Raw genomic sequence first — 18,676 nt, 5'->3', positions numbered from 1 at the left:
CGGATATAGCCAGTGACTTTGGATTTGGGTGCTCTATTCAACATGACACTATCAACGAAGATGAGAGTTAGTACAAGTGAATAGGCGCGAGGTTATAGCGAATTGTGACAAGAGAAACAAGTTACTGCTATGTCTTCTGATCGTCTCTTCCTTCTCGAGGAAACAGTAATGACGTGCGTTGGCAGTAACACTTGAAAAGAGGAAGACAGGGAGGATAGCAATACCGAGGGGAATAGTGCGATACTACCTCTGACTAATCCTCTTGATCTCACAGATAAACCAAAGGAAAGGGGAAAGAGAAGAGGAAAGCGACGGCAGAGTGAAAAAGGAAGACGACCACAATAAAATAGGAGTAATGGGAAGTATTGTAGTAACATTCATCCTCCTCAAGTTGGTAAACGGAGGAACAAAACACTCACCTAGCAGGCGAGCGAACGATGGAGTGTTTGTGACAGAGTCTCTGTGCACTCGTACAACAATATCCCTTTCTTTCTTATCGTTGATGGGTGAAGAGAAGAAAGAAGAAAGAGGAAGGAGGAAGGAAAAGAATGGAAACAGAGGGGTTTATATAGGTGGACATGAAAGGTGGAGGAGGAAGTCAACCGCGTCAACCGGATATTGCCACTCGCGTGCCTGTAAGGGTCAAAAGAGGATTTGTCGCGCCTATCTATCCGTTTACTTCTTCGGACGGACGAGGTCCAACAAAAAGTTGGAGATATTTAACATCGATACGATACTCTGATACTGCTCAGCTATATTCGACCTCATCTATCGATCATTCACTGTGAGATTGCAGAAGAAGCACTTGGAATGAGCGGCATGAGACTGTCAGGAGGTATATGACGTGAGTGAGTGCAGCTTTCCTTTAGGTGTAAACCCCTGCAATAGCTAATTCGGGATTGGTCTTCAGATTCCGATAGATGAACGATGTCCAACAAGGTCAGGGTTGTTACTTGTATAAGTACGACTCTGAGAACAGCATCACCCCTTCCATCATATTATCCAAGGCTAGTTCCACACAGGAGATCATCAGCAGCACATGATCCAAATTTACCAGGATGTTCAAAATGGTTCTCCACCACCTCTTCAATCCTTACAATCCCCCAACGAACATTCTTCACATCCAACCACGACTCTTCGCCTCAACCTCAATCTATGAACGTCTCACGCCCGAATTCACTAATAGAACCGGAGAATGAAGAAGACAATCGTTTCCAACCGGACTTCCCCACCCCGCATCACAAGTCCACACCCCATCTTCCCCTTCCACCCCGTCTACCCTACTCGCCCAATTCCTATCCCTTCAAACGGCACATGGAGATCCTATCCCTATCGCTCTACTCCACCCCCGATGAATCATGGACAGTGTATACATCGTTGCACCCCTCCCTGCGGCAGTACATCCCAGACGCAACCTTCAAATCGTTAATATCGCATCAGATAGATCACACTGCGCAGCAGAAGGGTTGGAGCAGGATTAAGACCCTGTTGAAGCTCGCTAAGAAATGCGGCATGTCCTTGGGGGAGATCGATCAGAAGGATTTGATCAGGATTATCAGACTGGGTTTAAGGAGGTTTAGAGCGGAGTATGATGTTTCCAGGTACACAGAAGGGGAAGAAGAGGAGATTCACAAGTTGGTTAGAGTTTTATGGACGACATTGGAAAGTAAGATTCCGTTGAGGTCGTTCCCTCATGAGCTGAAGCGAGGATGGCTGGGGTTGCATTATCGAAGATTACAGAGTACGAGAAGGAATACTGGTCAAAAGAACAAGGGCGAGATGACTAGTCAGATGATCGAGATCGAGGAGATGGTATTAGATATGGTCAGGAAGAAAAGTGTGACCACCTCTCTGGGTTATTATATCGGAGAGATCCTGGTGATGTCCAGTGGAAGCTCGTCGGAAGGTCTCAAGCAATCTTTGAGGAACATTACCTGGTGTATCGAGCAGGGTGTGGATATCAAGATGACTCATCTACACAAAGTGATGCGAAAGTTGTCGAAAGCAGAAGATGGGGATGGTTTAGAAGAGTTGGTTCCTTCCATCTTAACATCGTTGAATATCGATCCGATATCTAGGACCTCTCGTATACTATATCAAGCATTGGATTCGGCCACCAGAAGAGCTAGAACGAGGGTCCAGAAAGCATTGGAAATCCTGGAGAACGGCGAGATGAATGTCGGTGGTTTGGTAGGAAGAGGAATATCAGTGGCTAGATCTTCTCAAGATGATGTCGTGGTTCGATTGGATGCGGCAATACGACTCCTCGGACTTGCTCTCCAGCATAAAGAAGGCGATTGTACCGCTTTGATCTCGTCCCTGACCATCGGCTTATACAACGCAAAACGGACGTCCCCTTCTTACTCAACACCTCAGGAAATCGATAAACTGATCATTCGATACACTAAACTACTACACGAAAGTCAAATCACCTCTCAACTCCCCTCTGAATCGATCATCCCATTATTCCGACTGATCCTCGCATGTTTACCTTCATCGGAAGGCTATATCTTATCAAGAAAGATCTACCAATATGCTCGATCTGCCAATCCACCTTTCCGATGGTCAATTAAGAATCTATTCCTATGGCAAAAGCTATTTCGTCATTCCCTCACTTCGCCCAATCACCATCTCCACTTTGCCTCTCGGCTGTACTCTGATCTCATGGCGGACGGAATGGCAATTAGAAAACCGGATATGTTGTTATTCATTCGATCTATTGGGATGAAGTCTTCCCCGTCCAGAGCTATATTGCTGGAAAGGCATATCAAAGATTATCTGTGGTCAGAGAACTATGGTCGTTCCCTTGCACCACTTGTGTTGGCTCTGACCCAGGGATTGAGTACAGGTGGAATACAGGATACGGATTTGGCATTAAATCTTAACGAAAGGATCTTACAGGGCAATCCTATCCCGTCTGAGGTTATCGAAATTATAGTATCCAACTTGTCTAGGTCTGTTAAATCGCAAGATAGGATCAAGGTATTGCACCTGCTTCAACAGGTGAATGGGGAGGATGTAAGAGCAATCAAGATATATAATACAGTATTATCGAATCTCATCTTCGCCTCTAGTAAAAGGAATGATAGGCAAGAGGAGGGGGAAAGTAGATTAAATCACGAAGAGACGTTAGGATACGCAATACACCTATACAAAGAGATGATTTCTAAATCCATCAAACCGAACAACAGGGTCGTATCCAACATGATTCGAATTCTCATCGACTCGGACCACCTTGAAAGTGCTCTGGCAGTGTTCGACGCCTCGGTCCGTTCGTCTTCTTCTTCTTCTTCTTCTTCTTCTTCGGGATTCAGGATAAAATCGAACGTAGTTGGAAGGTTGATGATCAACTTGGCTATGACTGATAGGGTTGATGAAGCCTATCGGGTGGAAGCGTCCTGGAGAGAGGTCAATGGCGAGTCGGAAGGGAGAGTATGGGATAAGGGAGCGGTTGGAGCTAGGATGTTGGTTGATATCAAGAGTGGGAGGGAGGTCGATGTGGAGGATGTGATGAGACGGACTGGGTGGAGGGGGAAGAAAGGGTTTTTGACGTTTTTACAAAGCCTGAAACCACCTCCACCACCTAGATTGGATGCTCAAGTTGAACAGGATGATAGAAAGAGCGTCGTCGACCTAGGTAGTATCAGATCCTGCGTATGGGATGATAGAAGGAGGAGAGAACAGAATAGAGTTGATTCTTGCATTGCATCGGATTATGGGGTGGTATATCATTAGTATCAGTGCATAACTGTTTGTTGTATATCATCATGTATCGTTATAAGTGTCCCCAGTTGTGGCTGGTCCTTGCTTTGACCCGGTAGTGCGATATTGTCTCTTTCGTCCATGCTGGATGCATGAACTGGTCAGTCGCAATGAGCTCAAATTGAGCATGATATACATCCATGTGCCATATGCCATATGTATATCAACCAGTAATCCTAATCCCGAAAGGTAGAGAGAGGATTGTTACCTGCAGGGTTGAGAGCGAGTGTGATTGTGGTGTTGATGAATGACCGCCGGTCTCAAACGCGTTTCCTTGTGTGTTATATGTTATCGGATCCGAAATGGAGAAGCAGACGTAGTTAATCCATTTTGTAGTGCAGTGACTCTACGGGTATTACGGCGTAAGCTGACTAAGTAGGCTGAGTACACTACCATCCGACGCGACTGTGGTGTTCCTGAATCCGGGATGAGGCAGAGAATGTGCGTGCCATCATTAACCTGTCCATTTTCACGAGTACTGTACTCTATGTTAGGCCGCCGGATCCACTCATAGTAGTACCTAGTACTGTAGCCTGCTGAATGATTCGGACGTGTATGCTATCTTGATCATTCTGGATATCCTCTTTTATCAGAGCTCGGTCAAAGATCAATAAAGGATATCACCCACCACGACGCGGACAATGACACGAACACGAACACGGGATTCTCAATCAAAAGATTTACACTGCTAATACACTACACTGCCACGAGTTTGATATCCACCCACCACAACCACCTTTGATACACTCCATTCATCATCAACATCCTTCCACCGATACTGTGATTAACATCAAATGTCATAAACATACATCAACACCAACTCCATCCAGCTCATCGATATAGTAATACCCACACTATCACCATCGCGGTCCCCGCTGACCCAACGGTAGAATCAGAGTTGTAACGACCAACCTTGACGACCAGGAGATAGAAAGGGTAGGAACGACTAGAGCGATAGATCAAAGACAATTGAGGATCAAAGCTATCCATCTATTTAAAACCCAAAGTGACGCTCGGGTGACGCGGTGGTCTGTGTCATTATCACAACCACCTGCTGAGGTGGAAACGGCTTTTACAACGAGATCAAAGTAGAATCTGCATTCTGGTCATTACCTCGCTAGTCCACTCCGCTTCCCATCATATCGCAGATTTTGATCATACCTCATATCAAGTAAATAAGAAATAAAATTCGAGCTGTAGAATAGCTATAAAGTAGTTGGTGAGTCTTCCAGAACATCCATAACGGGAACTCTGTCAACTGACTTTCATCGATTCATCGATAGTATATCCTCACAGCCCCCTTTGATTGATATAGCCATACCATCACATTCATTTCGCCCACACTCATTTTAAACAGGCTACAAAATGTCACACCTTGATCCCTCATACCCCAACAATCCATATGGATCATCCTCTTCCTCCTACTCCCTCGACCCCTCCTCTTCTACCTCCCGTCTCAACCCCAATCCTGCACCAATGGTCTCCTCCAACCACCGCGACCACACCCCTCGATCATACCTCAACGTGGATGACTCAGAGGAAGAAGAGGTATTTGATCGACATTCCATAGACCCCGAACTGAGATTACGTACCGTTCGAACGGCCCATTCGGTATTAGCTGAATCTATCAAATCGGAGGCTTTGGCTGAGAAGCGGGCAAAGAGAAGGACGATATTCAAGAGTATGAGGAGGAAGGCGTCGGGGATAGGAAGTAAGAGGAGAAAGGGGGTGATGGAAGAGGGTATAGCAGAGGGTCCGGAGAGTACACAAGGTAGTAGGAGGGGTACGCAGAGTACACTCGCTGCTGAAGAGTTCGGTTCCCCCCAGAAATCCGTACCTACCATCGAAGTCAATCCACCCCAATCACAATCACAGCCACAACCACCGCCCGAGATATCTCTTACAGATAAAATAAAAGGTAAAGGCAAAGCGAAAGAACCCCTACCCCGACGAAGTGTATATGTCAATATCAACCTCCCCGCCAACCTTCTCACCGTCAAGGGCGATCCCATAGTCCGATACGTTCGAAACAAAGTCCGAACTTCGAAATACACTCTCATCACCTTCATCCCCAAGAACCTGTTCGAACAATTTAGGAGAGTCGCCAATATCTATTTCTTGTTTCTTGTGATTATCCAGCTGTTCAGTGTGTTTGGTGCGCCAAATGCGCAAATTGGTATGTTGCCTCTTTTGGCGATTCTGGGAATGACGGCGATCAAAGATGGGATTGAAGATTGGAGGAGATCAAAGTTGGATGATCAGGTGAATAATTCTGCGACTACTAAACTGGCGGGTGGGTGGAGGAATTATAACCAGCCGAGGGATCCGAGGAATTGGGTGGAGAAGTTGTTCAATGTTGGATTGGGTGAGTGGTCGGTCTTTTTTCGATGGCAAACGGGGTAATACGTGAGGGCGTGGAGTCGAGGATATATCGCGAGATGGCAGGGGAAGGGTTAGAGAAATGGTGTTGAGTATTGAGCTAACGATATCTCTAGCCCCCGGTAAAACGTCAAAAGGAGTACGAAAACTGCGAGAACGTGAGGGAAGTGCAGGTAATAAGATCATGATGGCGGATAGCCAGAAGGCATTGGACCAGGATTCACAAGAAGAGCTAGATGTGGTTGTGGTGGACAAGGAGTCGTATCCCCTTTCGACGATGCCTTCGACAGTTATACCGTCTCTCAATATCACGGAATCTGCCACTCCAGATCTACCCAATGAAGAAGGATTTAGGCAGTCTTTGATGTTGAGGAAAACATCGAGTATGCCCAGTATGATGTCGAGGAGGAGTATTGGGGTTGTCGATTGGAATAGGCCATCCTCGGGCAGTGTGCAATGGGAGAGGACTCTTTGGTGAGTGCAGCACTTTCTTCGGATGAAGAGCTTATGCTGATGGCCCCATCGAACAGGAAAAAACTCGAAGTAGGTGATTTGGTAATGTTGCGAGACAACGAGCAAGTCCCAGCGGATATCATCGTCCTTTCCACCTCCAACGTCGATAACCTATGTTTCGTCGAGACGAAGAATTTGGATGGAGAAACCAATCTGAAAATTAGAAAAGCCTTGAGAGCGACCTCGTCGATATCATCCGAAGAAGATCTGGAACATGCTAGATTTGTCGTTGATTCAGAACCCCCTCATGCGAATTTGTACACTTATAACGGTGTACTGCGATACACCCCCGCGGACTCATACGGGAAAGCTGAAGAACAGGCTGAAGGGATTACGATCAACGAGCTGTTATTGAGAGGTTGTTCGTTGAGGAATACGAAGTGGATCATCGGGATGGTCGTCTTTACGGGTGCGGATACCAAGATCATGCTCAATGGTGGTGATACGCCGTGAGTCGTGATTCGCAGTTGGGAAGCGGATCTTTTGACTGATACTTATATTCCCCATAGTTCCAAACGAAGTAAAATCGAAAAGGAGACAAACTTCAACGTTATAATGAATTTCGTTGTCTTGCTCGTACTGTGCTTGACAACTGCCTTGCTGCGTGAGTGCGTCCTTTGTTAGCAATAGACATAGACGTAAAACTGACAGTGATCGTAGATGGATGGTACCGCTCTCTCACTGGAACAAGCGCGGAATCATACGAACCAGGTGCCGAAGCGAGCGATAACATCTACTTGGACTCGGTCATCATCTTTTTCTCCTGTCTTATTGTCTTTCAGAATATCGTGCCGATTTCGCTGTATATTACGGTCGAGGTGGTCAAGACAATCCAAGCGTATTTTATCTTTCAAGATGTCGAGATGTACTATGAGCCTTGTAAGTGACATATACCCATTGAAATGATCTCAAGCTGAGACTCGCTTCAGACGACACACCATGCGTTCCAAAAACATGGAACATCTCTGATGATCTTGGTCAAATCGAATACGTCTTTTCCGATAAGACCGGTACTTTGACTCAGAATATCATGGAGTTCAAGAAATGTTCGATTCAGGGGAAGATATTCGGTGAAGGTATGACAGAAGCCATGATGGGAGCTGCCAAGAGGGATGGACAAGAGACAGGTCCCGCTATGGAAGATCAAGAAGTCGAACTGGCCGCGTTGAAGGAGAAAATGCTCAAGATGATGAAGCATACCATTAGAAATCGATATCTACGAGAAGACAAACTGACTCTTATCGCCCCTAATCTGGTCGATCACATGGCCAACCCTTCCGATCCCCTTCAACACCACATCATCGACTTCTTTCGCGCGTTGGCAATCTGTCACTCTGTTCTTTCCGATGCTCCTGATCCTGCGAAACCATATGAATTAGACTACAAAGCCGAATCACCCGATGAAGCTGCTCTGGTCGCTGCTGCTCGAGACGTCGGTTTCCCATTCATCAACAAGAACAATAATTATCTAGATATCGAGGTTTTGGGTTCGCCCGAACGTTGGACGCCATTGAAACTTCTCGAGTTCAACAGTAGTAGGAAGCGAATGAGTGTGGTGGCTAGAAGTCCCGATGGCAGGATCATACTATATTGCAAAGGAGCGGACAGCGTTATCTACAGTCGACTGGATCCCAACCACGATGAAGGTCTCAAAGAAACCACCTTGAAAGATCTAGAAACTTTTGCTAATGGTGGGCTGCGTACTCTGTGTATCGCTTATCGAGAACTATCCGAAAGCGAATATGCGGAATGGTCTAAGACGTACGATTCCGCCGCTGCCGCTACGATAGACAGAGAAGGGGAGATCGAAAAGGCTTGTGAATTGGTTGAACACTCTTTGACTATCCTGGGAGCAACTGCGTTAGAAGATAAATTGCAGGAAGGTGTACCCGACGCAATCGCAATGTTACATCGTGCAGGTATCAAGTTGTGGATCTTAACCGGAGATAAACTGCAAACTGCGATCGAGATCGGATATAGTTGTAATCTCTTGACGAACGATATGGAGGTGATGATCATTTCGGCGGATTCGGAAGAAGGTGCCAGAGCTCAGATCGAGGCTGGATTGAACAAGATCGCCTCGGTGATTGGTCCGCCTCCTACGACTCCTGGATCGGGCAAGATTATGAATCCCGGGATGGACATCTCCGCTACTTTTGCTGTGGTCATCGATGGTGAAAGTTTGAGATACGCGCTTCAGCCGAGTTTGAAGGGGTTGTTCTTGAGTTTAGGTACTCAATGTTCAGCCGTCATCTGCTGTAGGGTGTCCCCTTCTCAGAAGGCTTTAACCGTTAGGCTTGTGAGTGCTCTTCTTCTATCTCGAGATACTGTATGCTAATGGATGACTATAGGTCAAAGAAGGATGCAATGCTATGACACTGTCTATCGGTGATGGAGCCAACGACGTAGCCATGATTCAAGAAGCCAATGTCGGAGTCGGTCTTTACGGGTTAGAAGGTTCACAAGCTGCCATGTCTGCGGATTACGCCTTTGGACAATTTAGATTCTTGACTAGGCTGTTACTCGTTCATGGGAGATGGTCGTACATCAGAGTCGCCAATATGCACGCGAAGTAGGTCTATCCTGGGACATCAGAATCTGCCAAAGCTGACCACATTTCTCCAGCTTCTTCTACAAGAACGCCATTTTCACCATATCGATGTTCTGGTTCCTCATCTTCAGTTCATTCGACGCGACCTACCTTTTCGAATACACCTTCTTGTTGATGTACAACCTCTTCTACACGTCTCTCCCCGTGGCTGTTCTGGGTACTTTCGATCAAGATGTCAACGCCAAAGCAGCTATGGCATTTCCTCAATTGTATAAACGTGGTATAGCCGGTATCGAATACACGCGGACTCGATTCTGGCTTTATATGGCCGATGGACTGTACCAATCAGCAGTCATCTTCTTTATCCCTTATCTGTGCTACGGTGGAGGAGAGACATGGTCATCGACTGGAAGAGATACCAACTGTCTATACGATCTCGGTACTGCTATAGCTTCTGCAGGTGTCCTCGCTGCGAATTCGTACGTCGGCATCAACTCAAGGTATTGGACAGTTATCACCTGGGTCATCATCCTCGCTTCGACTTTACTCGTCTACGTATGGGTTCCCATCTACTCGTATTTGGCTGTACTTCCCTACGCTGGTGTGGTGGAGGTGGTCTACCCGACTTTCACATATTGGATGACGATCGGTATGACCTGGGCCATCGCAGTGGGACCTAGATGGTTGGTCTTATCCTTCAAGCAGTCGTACCTGCCCAGAGATTCGGAAATCATAAGAGAAGCGTGGATAACCGGTCAACTCAAACGGGAATTAGGCATTAAACGAAGAAAGGACAGTAAGAAGGATAAATTCGCAGATGACGAAGCTACAGTGCCATTACCTCAAAAATCAAAGGGAGCGCCCGTTAGACAGAAGAGTTTGACCGATCATTTCTCTTTCCAATCGACTTATACGGATCACGACGATAGGGAGAGAGGAGCCTATCAACCTGCCATGACGTTTAGTCCTCAGAAGGATTTCTCAAGATCACCTGCAATGTCCGTTTCTCTTTCGGACGACAACAATAACTACAATATCGGTCTGGGCTCGGGTTCACATACACCTAGAAGCATGTTCTCGTACCCTCCTTCTCCTAACCCTAATCCACCTCAACAGAATCTGATCAATTTCCAAAATTCACCTTCCCGACACGATACCAACAGACCTTCATCGATGTTACTTAGACAATTTTCCGATCCCGGTCAACCATCCCCTACTTCAAGGGGATTCGACCACAACAGAAATATGATCACCCCCGTATCGAGATTATCGTACACCTCGCCCAGCGTGTTCGATACGGCCGATAACGAGATACGTAAAGAGGTTAGAAGGTTATCGAAAGATTCCATCAATTTTAAACGAGCAAGTTTATCAGGAGAGAATTCACCAATCAAAGATTCCACTTCGCCTACTAAACGCCGTATGAGTTTACCCCTCTTCTCACCTTCGAGTAGAGGGCACGCGAACGATCAATTGGATATACCTGAGCTGAGCCCTGTGAGAGGAAGTTTCGATACCTTCTCTGAGGAACCTGATGTGTTCGCTCCGACTTCGACGTCCTCCTCCCGTAATCATGGATATAACGAGACCACCCGAAGTAGAGGAAGGAGGGATGATGATGATCAGTATCAAGGGGGAAGTGGGTATGGATATGCTGTGTAGATTTGCTTTCTTGTATTGCGACGATGATTCACCGTATCTGGGCGTATTTCGGACATTTCTCTTCTCCTTTGCTGCCGATCTTGCATATACATTCAACTTATACTTTTATAGCTATCTTGCATACTATGAACATGAATAACATTATGACTAGTGGATGTGTACGGCTGTGGTGGAAGCTGATATGGTACATGGCTAGCCTGTGAAAACCGCAGTGTACTTTAGAGGGAACAAAGAGATATACAGGTTCAGGAGGAACACGGAGACGGAGGGGAATCTAATCCGAAAAGAAGCGAGGTCTGCAACGTTAGCATTTCGATACCATCTGTACTCATGCATCCAAAAAATCATATGGATCGCTTCTGTGCTACGGTATGCGATGAGGTATCCCCATTTCACTGAGTGATCCAAATTATCGACTTGTTCTAAAGGTCCATCAAGCCATCGATGGACTGTGAAGATTCTTCTTTGAGAGATTAGTGGCGTAATCGAGATCTTCAACCGATTCATCTTCGTCTTCATGCTCTTTCACTTCGTACAATGGCTTCGGGTCGCGGTTGATCCCACTTCGAGTGGGTTGCATCTGGTATGACTGTTGTGTACCGACAAGCAAACTCATGAGCCGAAAAGAAGATGTCTCCAAGACAAGAGAAGAAATGAATCGGTCAAACAGCTCACCTCGATGTACGTTTCGGTATCGACTTCGACTTGGACAGTGGCTTGTTGTAATCTGTTTCCTCCCAGAGCGTAGGTGTTGGGTTTCTGAACCGAGAAGGGGTTTGAGGGGCGTGCAGTGTTCCGTCTCACAGCTTAAAAAAGAAGAGGGGGTCTGACTCACCGTGTCTGCCGAATATTTTTGACCGTTGGAAGCAGTCTCTCGACGCAGAGCGTATCGAGAGTTGAGGGTAGCCAAGTAACCGATGGTGTAGGCTTTGGGGATCGCCAAGCTGGAAAAACCCTAGTGTTAGTACGTCTGTGAAATAAATGGAAAGGAGACCGACCCACTCAAAGAATAAACCCAACGTTGAAGCAGGGTTGAAGGACCATGAAATCACAAACGCCAACATCACGCAGGTTGGCGCCAACTGAGTCTCGATGGTGATCCTGTGACCATGGCAAGCCATCAGTCAGGACAATCGGAACACACGCGGCACGAGGTATTATTCACAAAAGCAGCTTCTTGATCAGGGCATCGGTGTGTGACCAGCCTGTACGGGATCTCCATAATCCCCAGGCAAGCGTGCAAGTCATGAGCAGATCGGTGGTCAGGCTCACGACTTGCCAAGCCCGAACAACGTCGTTGATTTTCTGATCGAGAGCAATCAGCCGGAGCCAAAGGGGTTTTGAGGTTTACTCACCGCTGCTTCGAGGATACTCTGAAGTGGTGAGGCCTTGATCGTAATCACAACCACTATGGCCACCTCAGAGGCGCTGCGTTTTTATAATGTGTTAATGATCGTGAGTCCCGGTGGCTGAATAAACAATAGCACTCACATCAGAGCGAGAAAAGTCATTAATATGTATATTCTTTCTCCATTCAGCTTATAGGCACGGAAAGCGTAGAACGCCTGTACGGGGGCGACCTACGGTGTGTGTATGACCGGTCAACAGTCGCAAGATGAGTACACACAGTCGGGACTGACTTACCATGGTGACTCCGATGAGAGGCCAAGCCAGAGCAATATCCACAAAGGTAAAAGCAATGTATTGTCCGAAGTCTTTCGATAGATCAGCTCGATCCAGGAGAAACCCTCAAGAACTCACAATACACAAAAATTCGCATCGTGTACCATATGACTGCTCCTGTCCATACGACTGAAGCAAACATGATCCAATGCTACAATATGTCAGTCGTCAGGACGAGTCCCCCTCAGATCCATTGTGCTCACCGTTGTCCACTTGATGACACGTCGTTCAGTCGCTTCGGAGTATCTCCACCAGTCTATGTATTGCTGGGTGAAGACGCCAAACAGAATCGCATCGTAGACACAGCTGAGGAAGACATCAAAATGCGAGCAGAATACATTTACAGTAAACGAGGTTGAAACTCACGCCATCAGATACGGTCCCAGATTCCAGCCTTTGTCCGTTCCAAGGACGGCCGCAGCCATCATCTCGATCTCCTCGTTGCTTTGAGCCGACATGATGGTAAATCCACTGGATAACGAGTCGAGATTTGGTGGTTGAATATCTCTGCACCAGTGAAGATATGACCTTGGAGATTTTGGACTGGCTTTGATTTTGTGAATTTTTCCTTGGTAGGCAAGAGTACCCCAAGAGGAGAAATACGGGAGAATCGATGTCTCCCTCGATGTCTCCTCCTTTGTAGCATTTTCCTCGCATCGATCGAAAACCAAAGCTGGGACCCTGTCCCGAGGTTTGCGGATGAAAATCCATTAGTAGTCCTTTCAAGCTATTTTAGCCGTCGTCAAGGGATCGTCGCTAGATTCCCGTGGTCCGTTTCAGACGATTACTTCGCCTCCATCAGCGTCTAAGGCTGGCCTAGTTTGGCAGTGTATGTACCCTCATGCATCAGCACCCGGAATCGCAAGACCGACCTCTTGAAGATTGTCCGTTTCGTTTGATGTCAAGTGAGCAGGGAAAACACCCGTGTATCCGAAACGTTGATTCGTATAGAAATTGTATATGTCTCGATTGACCCTTCGTAAATCCTCGGTGACGACCACTGGAGCCCTTAAATAATTTCAATATGGATTATCCACAAGGGCTCTCGGACCACCAGGGATGGGATGCACGTGCCCATCATCCCCAGTAGTGGTCTCGTAGGGAGCAGCTTTTTCGTACTAGAGCATGGAGCGTACTTACATGCAATCGAATGATAATTCCTTTTCATGTGTACGAGCAGTTTTCAGATCATGGGGTGATCTCAAAGCCAAGAACTCATCATCCCTTCATAAAGCGTGATGCAGGGACATTTGGTCAGTGAAAGTCGGCATTGGCCTTCTCGCTGTTATGGTGGGACTAACACCTGACACCCAGAACGCACCAACGGCAATTTATCGATTGCATACTGCATGAAACTCATCACAGTCATACTGAATCAGCAGGCTATTGACAAGACTGAAATTCAAGTCAATTGGTAAAAGCCGGTGTAACAAGGATGTGTCGGGTAGCTCTCCAATACCGTATCATGCCGTTCCTCACAATCAGGGGTAGCTTACTGTAATTTGGGGCGACTCGTACTTGTGCAGAACAAAAACATAAATTGATCGCTACCTTGGAATTATCGCTGACCAGAAATAAGAAGTCTTTTTTGAGGCTGTCACAGCGTGGTATGCAGTACCCATCCTTACGCGCAGTCATGTGGCAAGATTGACTCCACCTCAGCGTGCAAAAAGGTCAGAGGGACGTGCGAGCCCGGGACGTTGATGGGCTACTAAATGCGCCCGCCAAGGGTCTCTTAGATCTACGTCAACGCACTATCCCTGAGTAGTGGACATAGGTCACACAATCAATCAATCAAAAAAGAGAAAGGTTAAACCTAAACACGACCAATACGTGACCTTTTTTTGGCGAAGCACAATCAGACGCGGACTAATCATCTTGATCATTACATGACATCCTTCATGGTTGTCCGGCGACTGTGGCGATCACTGTTGGAAGCCGGTTGACCATTTCTACAAGACCCAAACTAGGTAAAGCGAATATGAGCCGAAGTGAGAAGGATCAAGTGAGCGATAACATACCCTTCAACACGCCTTTGAGATGCCCAAAGAGCTTGTTGGACGTAGTCAAACCCTTCCATGAGAAGAAGGATATATAAACGACGAATCTGAATCTGACTTCCAACAAGGAGAGCTCAAATCAACTGTCTCTTTCTTCTCTACTTATCGTTTACATAAGAATTCTGATACCAAGGCCTCTCCACAATGTCCATCATTATCGAGGTAAGTCTCTCCGTCAATCCAACCAACACCGCCGTATCAGCTGTTGATTATCTCTTATGTTCACCTTGCAGTTTCACGAAGTCCCCTTCGGCCCTCACCAAGCAGACATCTTCCAAGCTACCATCCCCGTTCACTTCGGTGAGCCATTTGCGCTCGCCTTCGAACAAGTGCACAGTATGAGACATCCTGGACACGGCGGAAGTGGAAGTGGATTTGATTACCAGTAAGCTGGTTTTAGAGCGATGTACCGTGGAAGGAAGTTCTCTGAGTGGAGCACGGACTTGATATAGATACATCGTCGAAAGACCTGGAGGCAGATTGACGGTCATCCCCCCTGATATGGTGAGAGCGGGCCATGTACCCTGCCAGAAAGTCACGGTACCTTGCTGATGTCAAAGATCAATCGACGCATAGTCACCAGCCGATTTAGGACTTCCCCAAGGTCCCGGTAATAAGGTTTGGGTCATCACTCGTGGTGATTAGATCACCTGGGCTCGATCGTCCTGCCATTGTGATGGCCAAGATCAGCTTGTTTCTATCGGGTTCTATACTTTGGAAGGGCAGGTTGTCCCAGGGGGTTTGTAATTTTGTCTCGAGTGCGGATGCAAAGGTTTCGTCGCAGCTGCAGTTCATCCTAGACAGCAAGCCGTACACCTAGACGGAAGCCTGCAGGCAGCGGACACGATTGACCTGTCATGAGTTTCTAGCTTTCGGTACACCAAATCTCTATCTGCTTTTTTCCTATTGACGCCCTAATACACAGGAATGGATTTGGACCAGTATGTCGTAGCGTTGATACTACTTCGAGGGCACGCTACCGAGATTGGACGACACCCGATTCCGACCAAAATCTTTGGTCAACACCTTCATAGGCACGTCATGCCTGCATGTATTTTCTCTCTACCGGTAAGAGGTGTTTGTGTACCTGTGAATGGTGCATTTCAGAGCTTGAGATGTAGCAGCTTTGATATTTTCATAGGTGAACATATAGTACAGAAGATCACATACACGAAAACCCTCATCGGATAAGGCATTTACTTGAATAAAAATTGACAGCTATACACTTTCTCATCCTGATCCCAGTGCTCCCATATTGATTCTGGATCCTCCTCTTGATCTACCATCTCTTTTGAGGGGATCGCGAATGCTATAGTCTCGTATGGCTCTGCTGCGAGCTATAGAAATGACGAACGATGTTCAGCACAATGTCCGAGCACTGTAGTGGGAACGGCGGTGTAGAAGAACGCGCGACCAGGAGGGAGTACTTACAACTAAATACTGGAACGCTCTATTCGGAATTTCCCTCCTTTGCTCAAAAGCAGACATGAACCTCTTTCTTGGTCTCTCACCTTCTTTGATCTCCGGTAATGATACGGTGAATAGCAGACCCATTCTCTGACTGACTGGCTCACGTATCTTGATGATCTTGTAACCTGTCCAGATCCAAATCAGCAGTTTCATAAAACGGTATTGGAAGGGAACCCACCTGGACGACCAATCTTCACGAAGACCTTTTTCTTCACCTGTTGAGCTGCACTTGGAGGAGCTTGGATCATCAAAGAAGCATCTTTGTTATCCTTTGCTGCTCTTCTTGCCAAGTTTGTTTGATGCTTCTTTCCCTGCGTGTGGGCGAGATAGGATCCTTCGTTGACGTGCAAGGTGAGACATAGTCGACATTCGAGTGTACCCAAGTGCGTTCTGCATAACGATCAGCATACTGTGTGTAGGGGTACTGTGAGATAGGACAGGACAGGACATACCTGAGGATATATGGATCCTTGGCCAAGTCAATCGTCTCCAACGCTAATTTCCTCAACCTCTCCCTTCGATCCACCGCCGTCTCGGATGCTCCAGCTATACATGGCATCAGATATCTATCCCTGTTAATGAGACACATGCCTACTCACCTACACCACCGCTACCTTTGTTTGCACCAGCTCGATTCTAGCATGAGTCAGTAAGGAGACAATCTTCTGTGAGAGGAAGTACCGAGAACTCACTTGATAATCTGCAAAAAATCAAAGTATATCAGCTACAGGCTTCTGACCCGGATTCCCCAGAAATGTACTCACCCATTGTGACTTTTGGCTGTTGATACACAGAAAGAATGTATCAAGAGAATGAGAGATTGAATAGATGATGGATGATATCGAGTTTTGATAGTATTGGTTTTCCAGTTGACAAGTGAGTGGGAGGGCAAAACAGACGACGGAATCAAATTTCTCTCTCTCGGTGCCCCGCACAATCACCATAAGTTTTCGTACATCTTTCATCTCTCATCTCAAATCTCCATTTCCCACTTACCTCCCTACCCTTGCATTTCGTTAAATCACACCCCACTGATCTGGAGGCAAAGCAATACATTCGAAGATCAACTGCAATGTCCCTCTTCCCATCATCTTTCGAGGGGTCCACCGCTGGACCATCAACCTCACTTACCTCAGCTTTTTCTAAACCCTCCAAGAACAACAACAACAAAAGAAAGAGACCCTCAACAGGAGGACATCACGATGCGAACCTCCTCAAATCTACTCAAGCTAATCTCGAAAAACTGATGAACAAGTTAGAAAAAGGAGATGTGAAGGAGAAAGTGGGTAGCGAAAGTATGGGTGGATCGAGTAAGAAGAAAAGGGGGAATCATGCCGTTGAAATACAAAAGGGCAAAGTCGAAACACCCAAAGGGAAAGAGAAGAATCAGAATAAGGATCGACCAACACCTGCATTAAGTAAGAACGAGAAACCTACGCCAAAGAACGAGAAAACCCCCAAGCAGAAGAACAAGGCGAAGAATGTTCCCATCGAACTTCCCATTTTGCCTATGTCATCATCAACCGAGGGGAAGATCAAGGTTGGGGGAGAAAACTTGACGGATATGCAGAAGAACATGCAAGCCAAGCTTGAAGGAGCAAGGTTCAGATGGATAAACGAACAGCTGTATTCTACACCTTCGACTGAAGCTGTTGAGATGATGAAGAAGGACCCTAAGATCTTTGCTGATGTGAGTAGCTCTCGTCATAAATCACAGCTCGTTTCCGATATAAATCTGAGTACAAGCTGATTTTGCTGTTCTCGTGTAGTACCACATGACTCACCGAGTTCTCACTGCCGGCTGGCCCTCCCCACCATTACAACACATCATCAAAGCTCTCTCACCCCTACCTCAAGGAACAGTCATAGCAGATCTAGGATGCGGTGATGCAGGCTTAGCTAGAGCTTTGGTACCCCAGGGCAAAGTGGTATTGTCTTACGACTTGGTAGGAGACTCAGGTGTTCCAGGAAGTAGCGATGAAGGGCAAGAAAAGAAGATATCGGAAGGATGGGTCATCCAGGCTGATTTCTTGGAACAAATTCCTCTTCCCGGAAGGCCAGGCGGTATCAACCATCAAGAATCGGCAGGTGAAGGGGTATCGAAGAAAGATAAAGGGAAGAAGAAGAGTAAGAAGGATGATAAAGCCTCAGAAGTGGTGGATGTGGTGGTCTGCTGTTTGAGCTTGATGGGTAAGAATTGGGTAGGGGGGATTGCGGAAGCTTCTAGAGTGCTCAAGCAGGGGTGAGTTGTTATGCTGTACATGCCAGCGATGGGTGCATCGTTCACAGCTGATATACCTGTCTGTTTGTATACTACAGAGGCACATTTCACATCGCTGAGGTGACCTCACGATTCACTTCTACAGAAGAATTTGTAGAGAAAGTAGAATCGTTCGGGTTCAAGTTGGAAGAACAAGATTCGCCATCTACTCACTTCACTCTATTCAGATTCACGAAGGAATCGGCTGTACCCCTTGGTTCAGCTAGAGGAGAAGAAGGGTGGAAAGAGAGAGTCCAGGAGGGTGAAGAGATTTTGAAAGCTTGTGTGTATAAGAAACGATAATGCGTTTTAGCTTGCTTGTACATCGGAAGTGCG

General features: G+C 46.6%; 6 protein-coding genes across 6 annotated transcripts; 4 read left to right on the top strand and 2 right to left on the bottom strand.

Moving 5' to 3' along the window:
• Positions 1-927: 927 nt before the first annotated feature.
• On the top strand, positions 928-3,735 carry I302_106784 (uncharacterized protein; the record flags this gene model as incomplete). Its single annotated transcript, XM_019192564.1, has 1 exon — positions 928-3,735. One exon carries the CDS (start codon positions 928-930, stop codon positions 3,733-3,735), a length of 2,808 nt encoding a protein of 935 aa, XP_019045561.1.
• Positions 3,736-5,127: 1,392 nt separating this feature from the next.
• On the top strand, positions 5,128-10,867 carry I302_106783 (uncharacterized protein; the record flags this gene model as incomplete). The annotated part of the gene is made up of 8 exons (XM_019192565.1): positions 5,128-6,127; positions 6,258-6,615; positions 6,672-7,103; positions 7,164-7,258; positions 7,315-7,533; positions 7,584-8,953; positions 9,006-9,226; positions 9,280-10,867. 8 exons carry the CDS (start codon positions 5,128-5,130, stop codon positions 10,865-10,867), a joined length of 5,283 nt encoding a protein of 1,760 aa, XP_019045562.1.
• Positions 10,868-11,300: 433 nt separating this feature from the next.
• Positions 11,301-13,008, bottom strand: I302_106782 (uncharacterized protein; the record flags this gene model as incomplete). The annotated part of the gene is made up of 11 exons (XM_019192566.1): positions 11,301-11,456; positions 11,543-11,626; positions 11,703-11,811; positions 11,870-11,968; positions 12,033-12,172; positions 12,223-12,295; positions 12,359-12,447; positions 12,512-12,582; positions 12,629-12,701; positions 12,754-12,856; positions 12,917-13,008. 11 exons carry the CDS (start codon positions 13,006-13,008, stop codon positions 11,301-11,303), a joined length of 1,089 nt encoding a protein of 362 aa, XP_019045563.1.
• A 1,746-nt stretch (positions 13,009-14,754) lies between these two features.
• I302_106781 (uncharacterized protein) lies at positions 14,755-15,255 on the top strand (the record flags this gene model as incomplete). Its single annotated transcript, XM_019192567.1, has 4 exons — positions 14,755-14,772; positions 14,844-14,995; positions 15,063-15,114; positions 15,187-15,255. 4 exons carry the CDS (start codon positions 14,755-14,757, stop codon positions 15,253-15,255), a joined length of 291 nt encoding a protein of 96 aa, XP_019045564.1.
• Positions 15,256-15,806: 551 nt separating this feature from the next.
• I302_106780 (uncharacterized protein) lies at positions 15,807-16,848 on the bottom strand (the record flags this gene model as incomplete). Its single annotated transcript, XM_019192568.2, has 7 exons — positions 15,807-15,947; positions 16,042-16,205; positions 16,259-16,470; positions 16,533-16,626; positions 16,680-16,716; positions 16,773-16,780; positions 16,845-16,848. 7 exons carry the CDS (start codon positions 16,846-16,848, stop codon positions 15,807-15,809), a joined length of 660 nt encoding a protein of 219 aa, XP_019045565.2.
• A 304-nt stretch (positions 16,849-17,152) lies between these two features.
• Positions 17,153-18,643, top strand: I302_106779 (uncharacterized protein; the record flags this gene model as incomplete). The annotated part of the gene is made up of 4 exons (XM_065870331.1): positions 17,153-17,770; positions 17,850-18,039; positions 18,088-18,322; positions 18,400-18,643. 4 exons carry the CDS (start codon positions 17,153-17,155, stop codon positions 18,641-18,643), a joined length of 1,287 nt encoding a protein of 428 aa, XP_065726403.1.
• Between the last annotated feature and the right edge of the window lie 33 nt (positions 18,644-18,676).

The sequence above is a fragment of the Kwoniella bestiolae genome, chromosome 5 (assembly GCF_000512585.2).
Source record: "Kwoniella bestiolae CBS 10118 chromosome 5, complete sequence".
Taxonomy (NCBI): Eukaryota; Fungi; Basidiomycota; class Tremellomycetes; order Tremellales; family Cryptococcaceae; genus Kwoniella; species Kwoniella bestiolae.
Note: the sequence above shows the minus strand (reverse complement) of the source record. Positions and strands in the feature narration are given on the sequence as shown.